Source organism: Camelus ferus, chromosome 19 (genome assembly GCF_009834535.1).
Source record: "Camelus ferus isolate YT-003-E chromosome 19, BCGSAC_Cfer_1.0, whole genome shotgun sequence".
Taxonomy (NCBI): Eukaryota; Metazoa; Chordata; class Mammalia; order Artiodactyla; family Camelidae; genus Camelus; species Camelus ferus.
Window position 1 is genome coordinate 5,147,369 of NC_045714.1, and position 12,936 is coordinate 5,160,304.

The following is a 12,936-nucleotide window of genomic DNA, read 5'->3' on the forward strand; positions in this document are numbered from 1 at the left end:
CATGTGACCCAGGCCCAGCTAAGTGACTGGTTCAGGGATGGACCAATGAAAATCAGCCCTGGGCTTTTGCTGGAATTATTGGGAAAGAGACTTGCTTTTTTTCCCCAGGATGGAAGCCTGGAATTGCTGGATGCTATCTTTCCAGCCATGTTTGTACAGCCTGCTGAGAAGCCAACATGGAGAAGAAGAGACTTCGATGGATTGGAGACCGATGCTTGATGACATATTTAAGCCCCTGGATCCAGCCTTGCTAGGAACCTCACCTAATCCCAGGACTTTTCAATTACATTTTTGGCTTAAGTCCACATGCATTTTTGTCACCTGCAACCCAAAGAACCCCGACTAATAGATACACAAATGCTTCTCAAGCAACCTGCATATAGTAACATGCAATAAATGTTTGTCACACAAACAACAGGTGGCACTGAAGCAGGACCTCAAAACATGCACGTATAGCCACATGAAGTTGTAAGGACCAAAGAAACCTAGACAGGAAGTGAACTTTGAAACCTAAAGGATTGTCCCAGGAATAGGGGGAAATGACTGAATCAAATTTCAGTCAGTATTTCAAGGAACAATAAAGGATGTGTAAACATATCCATGGCATAAAAGATAGAAGAAAATTGATCCATTCAAAGAGACAGTGGGAATTCCAGACACGCTGAAGGCTGGTTCAACATGATCTTATCTCCACCTTTCTTTCTGCTTCTCCCATGCCCTTGGCAGGGCGATCACGGGCTGCTTCTTTGGTACAGTTGGGTCTACAAAGACTCTGAGAAGCAATACTGGCCAAGGTCAAGGGCCCCAAGGACCACACATGCCTTGGAAAGACTCAGGAATGGGCCCTAGGTAGCAATTAGTGAACTGTGATGGTCTATATTTAGAAGCTGTTTGATTCCAAGTCCATTTACCTGGCAGATGTGAGTGATGGTGTGGAATTGAAAATGTAACATTATTCTCTCAGAGACAGTGTCTGCCTGCCAGGCCACAGTGGGCAATTATGGTGGAGACCAACCTTGCTGCAGAGCAAAAATAGAGTAGTCAGGGTGTAAGAGAACTCCTCAAGTGTCTAATTTAATTGTGCCTCCTCTCTGTGAATGGAAGTCCAGAAGTCACTTCTTCCTGGCCCAGGAAGTGTAGGCATGGTAGTGTACAGGGAGAGACATGGAAGGTGGGAGGAGATGGGGGAGGTACTCCTGGGAGACCCTTGCCTTGTAAGGGAGACCCCTCTGATCAATCACCATTAGATCATGCAAGTTTGCTCATCCATTCACTCAACAAACATTTACTAACACTTAATGGCAATAACAATAACAATCATCATCATCATCATCACCACAGCAAGTGTTAACTTGTACTGAACTCTTCCTGAGTGCCAAGGACTTCTCTGAGTGTTTCGTATAGATTTGTCACAACAACTCTGGTTGCTGTGAGGCTCCCCAAATTATGGATCAGGAAATTGAAACCCAGAGAAATTAAGTCATTCCCCCAAGGGTACATAGCTTGAATCATCACTGAGCTGGGATTTGAATGTAAGCAGTCAGGCTGCAGAGCCTGCTCTCTTAAGCATTCCTGTCTCTCTGTGGGCCAGGTCTGGCATCCACAGAATAACTCATAAGCTCGTCTTCACAGTGTTTTGTACAAGGAAGGTATGAACATCAGGTTTCCGGAGCACAGAGGAAGGAGCAGGCAGTGCTGCCTGAAGCGGGTGTGGGTGGTGGAGGGAGGGAGAAGCTGGGCCTTGAAGGGTGAGGAGAGAGAGGCTGCAGGCAGACAAGATGAAGCAGGGGGTGCAAGGCGGAGGAATCAGCTTGGCGCAGAGCAGGACCCGGGAAGGATGAAGTACCCGGGAAATGTACCCAGGGCAGCAAATGGCGCTGGGACAACTGGCCACTTGCAGAAGGATGAAGTTGGTCCCTTTCCTCAAACACATACAAAAAAACAGCTCAAAATGGATCAAAGGCCTAAATGCAAGATGTAAAAGTATAAAACTCTTCGAAGAAATCATGACAAAAAAGTTTCATGACCTTGGATCTGGCAATTATTTCTTGACAACAAAAGAAAACATAGACAAGATGGACTTCATCAAAATTCAAAACTTCTGAGCCTTGAAGGACACAATCAACAGAGTGAAAAGGCAACCTACAGAATGGGAGGAGCTATTTGCAGATCAGATCTCTGATAAGGGGTTCATATCCAGAATATATAAAGAAACTGCTACAACTCAAATCACTTGAGTAGGTATTCCTCCAAAGGAGACATACATGTGGCCAACAAGCATACGAAAAGGTGTTTAACATCACTAATCATTAGGGAAATGCCAATCAAAACGACAATGAAATACCCATCAGGATGGCTACTACAAACAAAACAAAACCAAAAACCCCAGAAAGTAACAAGTGTTAGGATGTGGAGAAATTGGAACCTTTGTGCACTGTTGGTAGGAATGTAAAATGGTGTAGCCACTATGAAAGACAATATGGCGGTTCCTCAAAAAATTAAAAAGTGAAAAAAAAAATAGAATTAACACACAATCCAGCAATTCCACTGTTGGATATACACTCAAAAGAATTGAAAGCAGGGTCTCGAAGAGATATTTGTACAGCCATGTTCCTAGCATTACTATTTGCAAAACAGCCAAAAGGTGGAAGCAACCCAAGTGTCCAATGACAGATGAATGGATAAACAAAATGTGGTATATCATTCAGTCTTAAAAAGGGAGGAAATTCTGACACGTGCGACAACATGGATGACCCTTAAGGATATTAGGCTAAGTGAAATAAGCCAGTCACAAAAGCCAAATACTCGACCTAGGGTAGTCAAATTCATTGAGACTGAAATAGAAGCGGGGACGCCAGGGGCTGAGGGGTGGGAATGGAGTTATTGCTTCACAGGTACAGAGTTTCAGTTTTGCAAGATAAAAAAAGGTCTGGAGATTGGTTGCACGACAATGCGAATATGCTTAACACTACTGAACCATTCATTTAAAAAGGGTTAAGATGGTAAATTTCGTTATGTGTATTTTACCACAAATAAAAAAAATCACCCAGAGATTGTGTTTCAACTGTCGGGGCTGGGCATGAGTCTTCGTCAAAGCTCAGGTGATCCAGATGTTCCAATAGGGCTGAGCATCACTGCTCTGGGAAGTGTGCCCGATTGATTATTCCCACTTCCCAGCCTTACACAGGTGAGGTGCCTTGAAGCCAGGAAGCCATGGGGGTGGAATTTGAACCCAGGCCCATACCCATACCCGCAGGAATATGTCTCATATGCTAACATTACATCTTATTTGTTATTTATGTCATCAGGGAAAATTTTAAAGGAGAATTGGTGTTCTGGATCTGAACATGTGAATTCTGGCTCCCGCCCCTCCTGCCTCCAATTTGGGGGCTGGAGTGTGCCTGGCCCCATCCGGTCATGCCCACCTCTACCAGAAACACCCAAATCAAGAATATTCCACTTAGGGGGGAAGATAGGGCCTTATCTATTTAAATTATCTATTAAAATAATGCTTAACGTTAACCCTGTGTCTCCAATAGTCCCATCCTGTAGCCTTTGTGGTCAAGGTCATAATGTACCAGGAGCCAGGAACACTCCCAAGTCAGGTGGAAGGTGCTGAACATCTCTCACCTCCGTAGCACCTCAGTTCCCCAAGGTGAAAAGGCATCCTGGAGCTCACTTCCCACTTCCTGAATGTCATCCTTACCACGCAGAGGCCAGATTGCGGGCTCACATTCAGGGAGTCCTCCTATTTGCTGTGTGACCCCAGGCCAGCCACTCCACCTCTCTGGGCCTCTGTTTCCACAGCTGTCAGGTGAGGATAATTATCCCTCCCTTGTAGGGTGACTGTGGGAGTCAGACACTGCGGTGCATTAATGCTCCCTGCACTGCGCCAGGCCCACTGGGAGCAGAGCCATGGCTGCTGCTGCTACTGTGTTTATTTTCTCCAGGAGATGAGGCTGAGGCTGACTGAGCCCAGCCAGCCCTGGAATTTCTTCTTTTAAGATGATCCCTGGTAGGAGTTTGAGGTTTCCCACAGGTCTTTGATTGTACCCCCAGAACTAGATCCTAACACAAGGATCTGGGTAAAGTGGCTTATGTGGGAAGTGATCTCAGGAAAAGCGGGTAGGGGAGAGGGCACATGAGACAGGGAGGGGAAAGAGGCCAAACAGGGTATATTATCAAGCAAGGAACCACTGTGGGCACCTGGGGCTTTAATTCTGCTGATGAACTCTGGGGGCCAGTGTGGACCATGCACCTCTGAGTTATACCCCCATCTAGGGGGAGGGAGCTGGATTATTTATACACCTTTCCCCATCAGACATCAGTTGAGGGCTGCTCCCTCCAGGTGGGGCATTAACTCCCTGTCTTTACTGGACTCCACTGGCCAGAGGAAGTATCTAGGCAAAGAACTGAAGGTGCTGGTAGCTGGGAGCTGGGCTAGTGGCACTGAAATGGTACAAGCTAAAGGGATATAGGTGGGACACTGACTGTATCTTCTTTATCAGGATCAGGTCCGTGTTCTGCTCCAATTGCCTGAGTGACTTGAGCAAGTTATGTAACCTCACCTCACAATGAGCATGTATCATTTTATAAGAAAAATGAATTTTTGGAAGGGATTTTATTTCTCTGGCAGGATAATCAGGAGGATTAAGTGAATCAATGACCATTAACAACGAAACAAAACAAAAACCCCTAACAGTTACGGAGGGCTTTCTACGTGTCAGACCCTACTTGAAATGCTTTGCATGCATTGATTAATTCTGGTAGCGATTCAATGAGGCAGGCCCTGCTACTGGCCCCATTTTATGAGTGAAGGAACCAGGGCACAAGGAGGTGCAGTAGTTTGCCGCAAATCACATGGTTAGTAAGTAGAAGGGTCAAACTTTGAACTTGGGCAATCCAACTCTAAAATCAGGGCTCCCATCCATGATGCTATCAAGTATAGGAAGTGTATGAAGTGCTGGGTATGGAGCTGGTGCTTAAAGCATGCTGTTCTCTTCTAGTTAATTAAGTTTTGGCCAAACTGCTCATTCGGCCAGCACTTTTCCTACCTAAGCATTTTCACAATCTCTAGCCTTTTGTAGCCTTTCAAACCCCCCGAGAGACCAGCTGCCAAGGTATGCTCCTGGTCAAATGTCCTGGAGGAATGGGAAGGTCTCTGAACCTCAATTAGGGTAACGATGAGGACAGAAGGTCCTGGCCCCTGATCTTTCCCCAACTTGTTGTCTGACCCAGGCAAGTCCTTGAAGCATCCTCCATGTTTCCCTTCATCAAATCAGGATACTGGCTTCACGAAACGCGGCTCAGGCACTTTACCTGCACTGTCATACTTAACCCTCCAGGCAACCCTGTGAGGTGGCTTTTATTATCACCCTCATCGACAGATTAGGAAATGGAAGCTACAAGAGGTGAGGTGATTTTTCCAAAGTCCCGAACTAGGAAATGTCAGGGCTGGGATTCAAACCCAGGTCTGTGTAAACCCACAGCGAGGATTCTGAATCTCTGGTATGTCGTTTCCCAGGAATAAACAAAAACACCCAGGATGACTAACCCAGGGCCAGCAAGAGCCTCAGCCAGAACACTTACAGCACTGGAGGGGGCCCACGGTTTCCGAGTTGATTTCCCTATTATTCTTGATGATAAAACACAAATTCCCTCCGGACCAGGTCAAAGAAGCAGAAGCAACATCACACTAAATTAGGCATGAAGTCCCCAGGGGGCAGGCAGTGATCTACAATCAACAGCACTGTGATAGGGGATGTTGCCAACTAGCCGTGTAGCTAGAACAGAGGAAATCGGTGATAATGCTAATCATCACCATTGTCACTTACAGAAGGCTCCCTACCACATGCCAGGTACTGGGTTAAGCTCTTTATGCAGATTATCTCCAAATGGCCCTAAGAGGTGAGCTGTCTTATAATTCCCATTTTCCAGATGAGGAAACTAAGACTCAGAGGAGGAAAGGAACTTGCCCAAGGTCACATTCCTGATAAGCGACGTAGCTGAGAAATGAACAACAAATGTTAGGCTCCAGAGCTGATTCTTAATCAAATCTGTGGGGGCAAACTATTGACCAATGTCCCTAAATAAAGAATACTCCCACTTTGGGATGTAGTAGTAATAATTCATATGTGTAAAGTACTTTCCATTTGCAAATTACATTCACATCTGAAATCTCACTGAATCATCAAAACAGCCCCAAGAGGTGGGCACTGCTATCAGCACTGTTTGGTGGATGAGCTCACTGAGGCTCAGAGAGCTTGAAAGATCTGCACAAGATTCCAGGATTCAAGAAGCACAGGCTTGGGAACCAGACCAATCTGGGTTCAAACCCTCGCTCTGCCATTTTCATTCCTCCGACACACGTTCACTGAGCTCTTAGCTGTGTGAGCTCCGGCGAGTGACTTCCCCTCTCAGAGCCTCCATTTCCTCTTTATAAAAGAACATTAATACCACTCATGAAACCCATTCCCCCCCATCTGAAAATGCCAGACACTTGCTTTCTCAGGCTTCCCTGCAGCTGGAGCATGAGCATGTTACCTGACCGTGGCCAGTGGGATTTAAAAAGAAGTAGCCAGGGGGCTGCTGGGAAAGGTTTGCCTCGCAAGAGGAAAAGTGGCACATAAAAGGCCACGCCCTTCTTCACTGGTTGGACATCAGGTGCCTACATGTGAAGGCTGGAACTGGGTAGCCATCTTGTGATATGAGGCATCCAGCCTGAGGACCAAGCCACCTGCAGGAGTTGGAGTAGCAGAAAGTCGGAAAGAATCTAGAATCTTAATGGCATCATGGAATCATTAACACAAAACCAGCTACCTTGGAACTTCCTATTAAGTGAGAGGATGTGTCTTCCTCCTTATAAAAGCCACTTCGAGTTTTCTATTCTGTGACTTGTAGCCCAAACTGGCAGACTACTTTGACTGAATTGTTGGAGGGATTCAATGAGATATTGCATATAAAGTACCACTAATCAGTACCTGGCACAATAAACAGCAGCTATGCTGGAAATTAGGAAATCATCTCTCTTAGACTGTTCCAGGGACCACAGACACTCCTGTCCTGGCAAATTAGTTCCCTCTCTCTCTCCTACTGAGAACAGCCAGCAGAGTTTTCCCAGAAAGCAGAAACCCAGCGGTGGCTCAGCACCACAACCCCGTCACTCTGATGGGGCTGACCCCAGCTTCCAAACAAGAATCAATCACACTGCCTTTTGCCTAATGGATTTTGATTTTCACTCCCCTGACAGGGAAGGCGAGGCCTGTGCTTTGGTTTGTCTCTGTGTTGCCAGAACATCCATTAATTATTAACAGCGGCAGCTCAGCCTCCCAGCACTGCTATCAGAAGGAAAGGGTTTGCTGCAACTCAGCCCACCCAGTCACAGAGAAAGGACTCTGGCCTCTTTATTATTTAGAACAGTAAGTCCCACCTACTGTGCGCTGGGCACTGTGCTAACTTTTGACAAACATGATTTCATGATGACCCTGCAAGGTGGGCCTTTCATCCATATTTTATAGGCAGGAGGCTGGGGTGTGGAGAGGTCTTGTCTAAAGCCAGAAACTGGGGAGGTGGTGGAGCTGGGCTTGGAACCTGGGTCTGTCCCTGTTCTTAAACATATGGGGTATGGCCATTTCTGTACCTCACAATCACCCAGCAATGACCCTCCATCTGACTTCCTATTCTGTGACTGCTGAGAAATTTCCACAGGCCTTGATGTTCTGACAAGCAAAGCATTCAAGTTGGGGGGCTCAGTGGGGTTGGGATAGGCAAAGTACAAATGATTGAAGGAGGCCCAAGGCACAGAGAACTGGGTTGCAGTTGAACTGGGAGGAAGGAGTAACAGATCCCTGGACCCTTAGACACAGTGACTGATTGCTTGCTCCATTCATTCATTCCACATATAGCTATCTGGAGATCCTCTGTGCCAGGCACCATGATGGGTGCTGGAAACAGAAGAGTTGAGTACAACTCATGACGCTTATGTTCTTGTGGGGGAGGAACTGAGAAACACAAAGGAGCAAATGTAATTTCAGGATGGTGCTTAAACTCTATGCAGGAAAAAACACTGCAAGATGTGACAGAATGTAGGGGTAGGGAGGCTGTTTCAGACAGGGATCAGGAAGGGTCTCACTAAGGAGGGGACATTTGAGCAGAGACCAGCTCCAATGAGGAATAAGGAGAAGCAGCCAGCCATGGGACAGTGTAGGAAAGAGAATTCCAGGTGGCAGCAACAGCAAGTGCAAAGGTCCTGAGTTAGGATAAAGCCTGACCTGTTTAGGGAACATCAAGGAGGTCAGTGGGGCTGAAACTTGAGTGAAACAGAGAGAAGAGATGAGCTCAGAGAGGTCATGGGGCTGGATTCGTGGTGAGGGGTTTGGACTTTATTCTGAATGTGATGGGAAACCTCTCCGGAGCATTTAAGCAGATGAATAATGTGATCCAATTTACATTTAGAAAAGCTCACTCTGGTGGCTGAGTGGGGAATGGATCGCAGGGTGCAAAGGCGGAAGCAGGGAGACTGGGAAGGAGACTCTGCTACTTAATCACTATGGAAAGAACAGTGTCTTCAAATTCACATTTGAGTTTGAATTTCTGGCTACTCCTGTTTGCCTGCTGTGCGACCTTAGGCAAGTCACTTAACCTCTCCGATCTTCCCTATTTGTGAAGGGTGGGATAATAAAAGAGAGCTGGCATAAGGACTAAATGTGTTGTTACACTTCATACACAGTAGACATGTGATCAATGGCAGTCAGGATTTCTATACTGAGGGCCAATGAGCCTGCCTGCCTCATCATTTCAGCCTTGGCTGCAGAATATCCTAGACCGTCCATCTGCCAGGACAAGCCTGCAGCCCGAGCCTGGGATCACAGAGAGGTCACGAAGCTCGTCCCTGTGAGCGGATTAACCCGAGGGCGAGATGAAGCAGTTTATTCCCAAACAGCGCCTTTTGCAAGCCTGGGCCCCCTGCCTTGCTGCCAGGGGCCAGCCCAAACACAGCCCTTTGCCTGCTTCTTTTGATGGAGGGTGACACTCCCCTTTCCTGCCTCCTTGTCTTAGGGACAGGGCAGGGAGAAAGGAGAGTCGTCTGGGTCTAAACTGGGTGTGGAGAGGAGGAACCCATGTCAGGCCTGGAAATAGCAAAATAAGTCTGTTGATCCTAAGCCGGTTAAGGGTGAGTGACTATGTCTTAAGAGAGAGGCTTTTTGTACACGAAACCAGGGGCAGGATTATAGCAAGGGTTGGCCCACAGAAAAGGAAACCAGGCCTAGGAATCTCTACGTCCTCTTTAGGGTATGAAGTGAGAAAACCTGGCCTCTCTCCAAACAGCTACCCACTCCTACATTCACTCTCAAAGGCCTCTCCTTGGGTGGCCAGATCTGGAAAAAGGATACCACAAACCCCCTCCAAACTTGGCTCTGCAGGTGGGCCTTCAGTAAGGGGTCAACTGAGTCAGGGAGGTCCCACAATGAGAAGCCAGGCTGGACAGGAGGCAGCCCTAGCTGCCTTCCTCCTTCCTCCTCCCTTTTTCTTTTTGCTGTGAATACATTTACCTGCCCGTCTTCTTTGGTCCCACTCTCAGAGAATGGGTTATGTTCAACATGACTTTCCCAACTTGGTCTTTCTGGATTTTGACATTAACACCTCTCTTTTCTGGGCTCCCCCTGGGCCCCACATGGCCTCTTTTATAGCACTGCACACACTGTGTTGTCATTTACTCCCAATTCCCAGCACGCTGGCCACGTGAAGACAGGCCCCCATCTCTCCAAGGCATCCCTGAGTCCCAACCTGACACAGAGAAGTTGCTCATCAACAAATGACCTCCCACACTGGCCTGTCCCCACCCCACAAGACTTCCTCAGTCCTTTATGGCCTCTGTTCTTACCCAAAAGCACACAGGACTCCATGGCCCACCCAGTGTGATTGAACCCATTTCTGTCTTTCTCCTGCTTTATTTTTCATGCCTCATATTTTCTCCCCTATTTCAAAATTTACATCCTCTTCCGACAGCCAAAGCATCTTTACAAGCTGCATCAAACCATTCTTGGAATCAACTCACCAAATAAAGAACAAGCCGGGGTGACCCTTCGCCCACAATCATCACAGCCAGCCGCATGTGTCATGCATGCACATACCCACTCCTCAGAGTCCATTGCCTCATTTTTGCTTCTTATGTTAAAACTGACTGAGAGTATCTCAATGTCCTCCAAGCATGTCAGTAAGCTGCCTTCATTCCCTCTTTGGGGCAAAGTGGGGTTATTAATATAGGGATAAGTATTAAAATTGCAGGGTGACCCCCCTTCCAGCCTGGGTCTGGGCATCCACAAGGGAGCATTGTGTAGAATAGACCAAACTCAACTTTACTCCATCCCAGCAAGGCCTTATTGTTCCTCCATGCCCTGTTATTTTCAGTGTCTATTCTCTTGCTGTGAGTTTTCATAAGTCTCTGTAAATCCTTTTCTCCAGCAAAGCTGGGGTATAAAGTATTGAATAATAAAAGGATGAGGTGACAAATGCCACACAGGAACAGTCTGAAAGGGTTTTTGGTCCTCACCTCTGAGGTCTCAGCCATAGCCCTTCCTCTTTTCTGGTCTTCATATTTGGGAACTAAGCCAGGGACCCCAACCACGGTCCTTGATCTGGGGACACAGGCAGAACCCCCAGCCCAGCAGCCCCCAGATTTCAGACTCACCTTGGCAGCCACGGAGGAATTGGGCTTCTCCAGTAGGTCCCAGAGCTTTTTCCTCTTCTCTGCGCAGCATGTGTTATCAAACTCCTCGCCCTCCCGCTCCCGTAGGGTCTCGGCCTCACGCTTGAGTTCCTCGTTCATCTGCTCCTTCTTCTGGTGGTAGCGGGCCTGGCAACAGGACTCCAGGTAGATTTCATCGATGCCCCAGTAGTCAAGCTCTTGGCTGAAGCTGAGTGCGCACATTTCCTCCATCATGTGCAGCCGCCCAGTGCGGTAGAAGTTGAGGATGGAGGTGAAGGCGCCCGGATGGCGGTCGAAGAAGTACTCATTGTCGTCGAGGCTGTAGTCGTCGCACACCTCAAGCAGCGAGTCATGCGTGTTGCAGTCTCGGAGTTTGCCCAGCCGTGTGCGGGGCAGGCGGTCCAGGGTGCGCCAGAGCACCTCGTGCGCCAGCCCCCCGACGTTGAGGCGGACGCGCCTCGAGCACGCCTTGCTGCGCACGATCTCCATGGGTTCGGGTGGCAGCGAGCTGGTGGAGCGGGAGCCATGCTTCGTCATGCCCGCCGGCATCGCTGGTCCGGCCGCCCCCGCCCCCCCCGCCCCCCCAGGCCGCTGTCACTGGACGGCAAGGCCCGCCACCGCGGGGGAGGGGGGCAGGGAGTGCTGTGGGCTGATGGGGGTGCAGGGAGCCGCGCGGGCGCGAGTCACGGCCGTCTTCTCACCTCCATCCCGACGGCTGCGAGGCAGAAAGCGAATGCAGGTCAGCAAACGGAACTGTGCGCGGCCCCTCCCCACCTCTCCACCTGGGCCCCAGCCCGCCTGACCTTCCAGGCGCTTAAGCCGCTCAGGCCGGCAGAAAGGTTGGGCGCTGTCCCTCTTGCCGGTGCTGAAGTCTGCCCCACCCCGTGGATAAAGGAGGGGCCGCCCTTTGGGGCGGGAAGAAGGCCCCCAAGAGGCGCCCCGGGGGCCGGGAAGGCCCCACCCCGGGCTTCTGAGGCCTAGGCCCGACCCAGCCGCCTGGGGCGCTGTCCGCCCCGTCGAGTGCTGAAACTCATTTTTCCCTGGGTATCCCCGTCGAGTCCTGGACCTGGCCCCGCAATGGTGAGAAGAGGGGCGCTGCATGAAAAAAACTTAAAAAAAAACAAAAAAACCCGACAACTCATCTTTTCCTTCCTCCGCTCCGAGGTAATTAGGATTTGAGGGCTGGGGTGGTGTGGCAACGGAATTGCTTTTTAGATTTAAAGATCTTTAAAGATTTGGGGGAATTCTGGCGTTTCAGGTGCCCACCTGTCGGAGGTCACAATAGACGGGGTGGTCACGACAGCCCTGCTGTCCTGGAGCGACCCCTCTCCCCAAGCCACGGGAGCATCTCTTGAGGTCGCTCCGGCGATGAGATGAACCCTGGAGACGCAAAGCCAAGCTATGCCCCGGGTCCCGCCCCTCCTTCTGCACCCCCTACCCCAAGGCAAGAGGGGCGCACAGAGTCCTAGGGATCCACCTGCTCCGTCCTCGCTTCTTCCCCGCCCCCTTCTCCTCCTCCTCCTCCTCCTACTCCTCCTCGCTCCTCTCCCGCGAAGGCTTTTTATAACTGCGGGTTCTGCGCCTTTCCCGGGGCTTGGAAGGGAAGGGGTGGGGGAGGTGGGAGGCGGGGAAATGAGCTGAATTTTCTGGCCTTTTCAAAAGGAGCCCTCCTCCCTCCGCGCACTGGTGATTTCGGGGGTTCCTCTGAGCCCCCAGGCATAAGAAGCTCACGCCCTATCCTCTCGCCCGGTAATGGGGATAGCGCGTCTTTCCTGGCCCTGGACCTTGTCCGCCCCCACCCCCACCCCCCCGCAGCCTGAAACCGCGGAGCCCGGATAGACCAACAGGCCGAAACACGGCAAGCGAGCTCCCTTCCTGTGTCCCTCTGCGCCCCCGCCGCGCGCCCCAACACTCACCCCCAGGGCGGCCGCCTCCCGGGGCCAGGGACCGCGCATCGCCGCGGCCGCCCGGGCGCCCCCGCCCGCGGGCAGCGGCGGACCCGGGGCCGGGCCGGGCCCGGCCTAAGCCGGCCGGGCAGGCGACGCGCTGAAGCTGCAGGCGCCGCGGGGCCGGAGCGCGTTCTCCAAGCCTGGGGGCGCGGGCGGGCCCTGGGGGCGCGAGTGGCAGGACAGAGATCCGGCAGCACGTTCCGTTCCACCTCCTCCTTCTCCTCCTCCTCCTGCTCCCGCGGCAACGGTGGCGGCTGCTTGGGCGAGATCAACAAGTCG

At 50.3% G+C, this 12,936-nt stretch overlaps 1 protein-coding gene across 2 annotated transcripts in view; it reads right to left on the bottom strand.

Moving 5' to 3' along the window:
• KCNB1 (potassium voltage-gated channel subfamily B member 1) overlaps nucleotides 1-12,851 on the bottom strand; it is a 93,763-nt gene extending 80,912 nt beyond the window's left edge. The window contains exons 1-2 of one of the 2 annotated variants that reach the window (XM_032461347.1): nucleotides 12,625-12,851; nucleotides 10,691-11,423 (exon numbers count right to left, since the gene is read on the bottom strand). In XM_032461347.1, coding sequence (XP_032317238.1) covers nucleotides 10,691-11,257 — 567 coding nt within the window. In that variant the 5' untranslated portion in view covers nucleotides 11,258-11,423; nucleotides 12,625-12,851. Of the gene's footprint in view, nucleotides 1-10,690; nucleotides 11,424-11,974; nucleotides 12,180-12,624 lie in introns of those variants that run through there. The other variant, XM_032461348.1, reaches the window with a different exon arrangement.
• Between the last annotated feature and the right edge of the window lie 85 nt (nucleotides 12,852-12,936).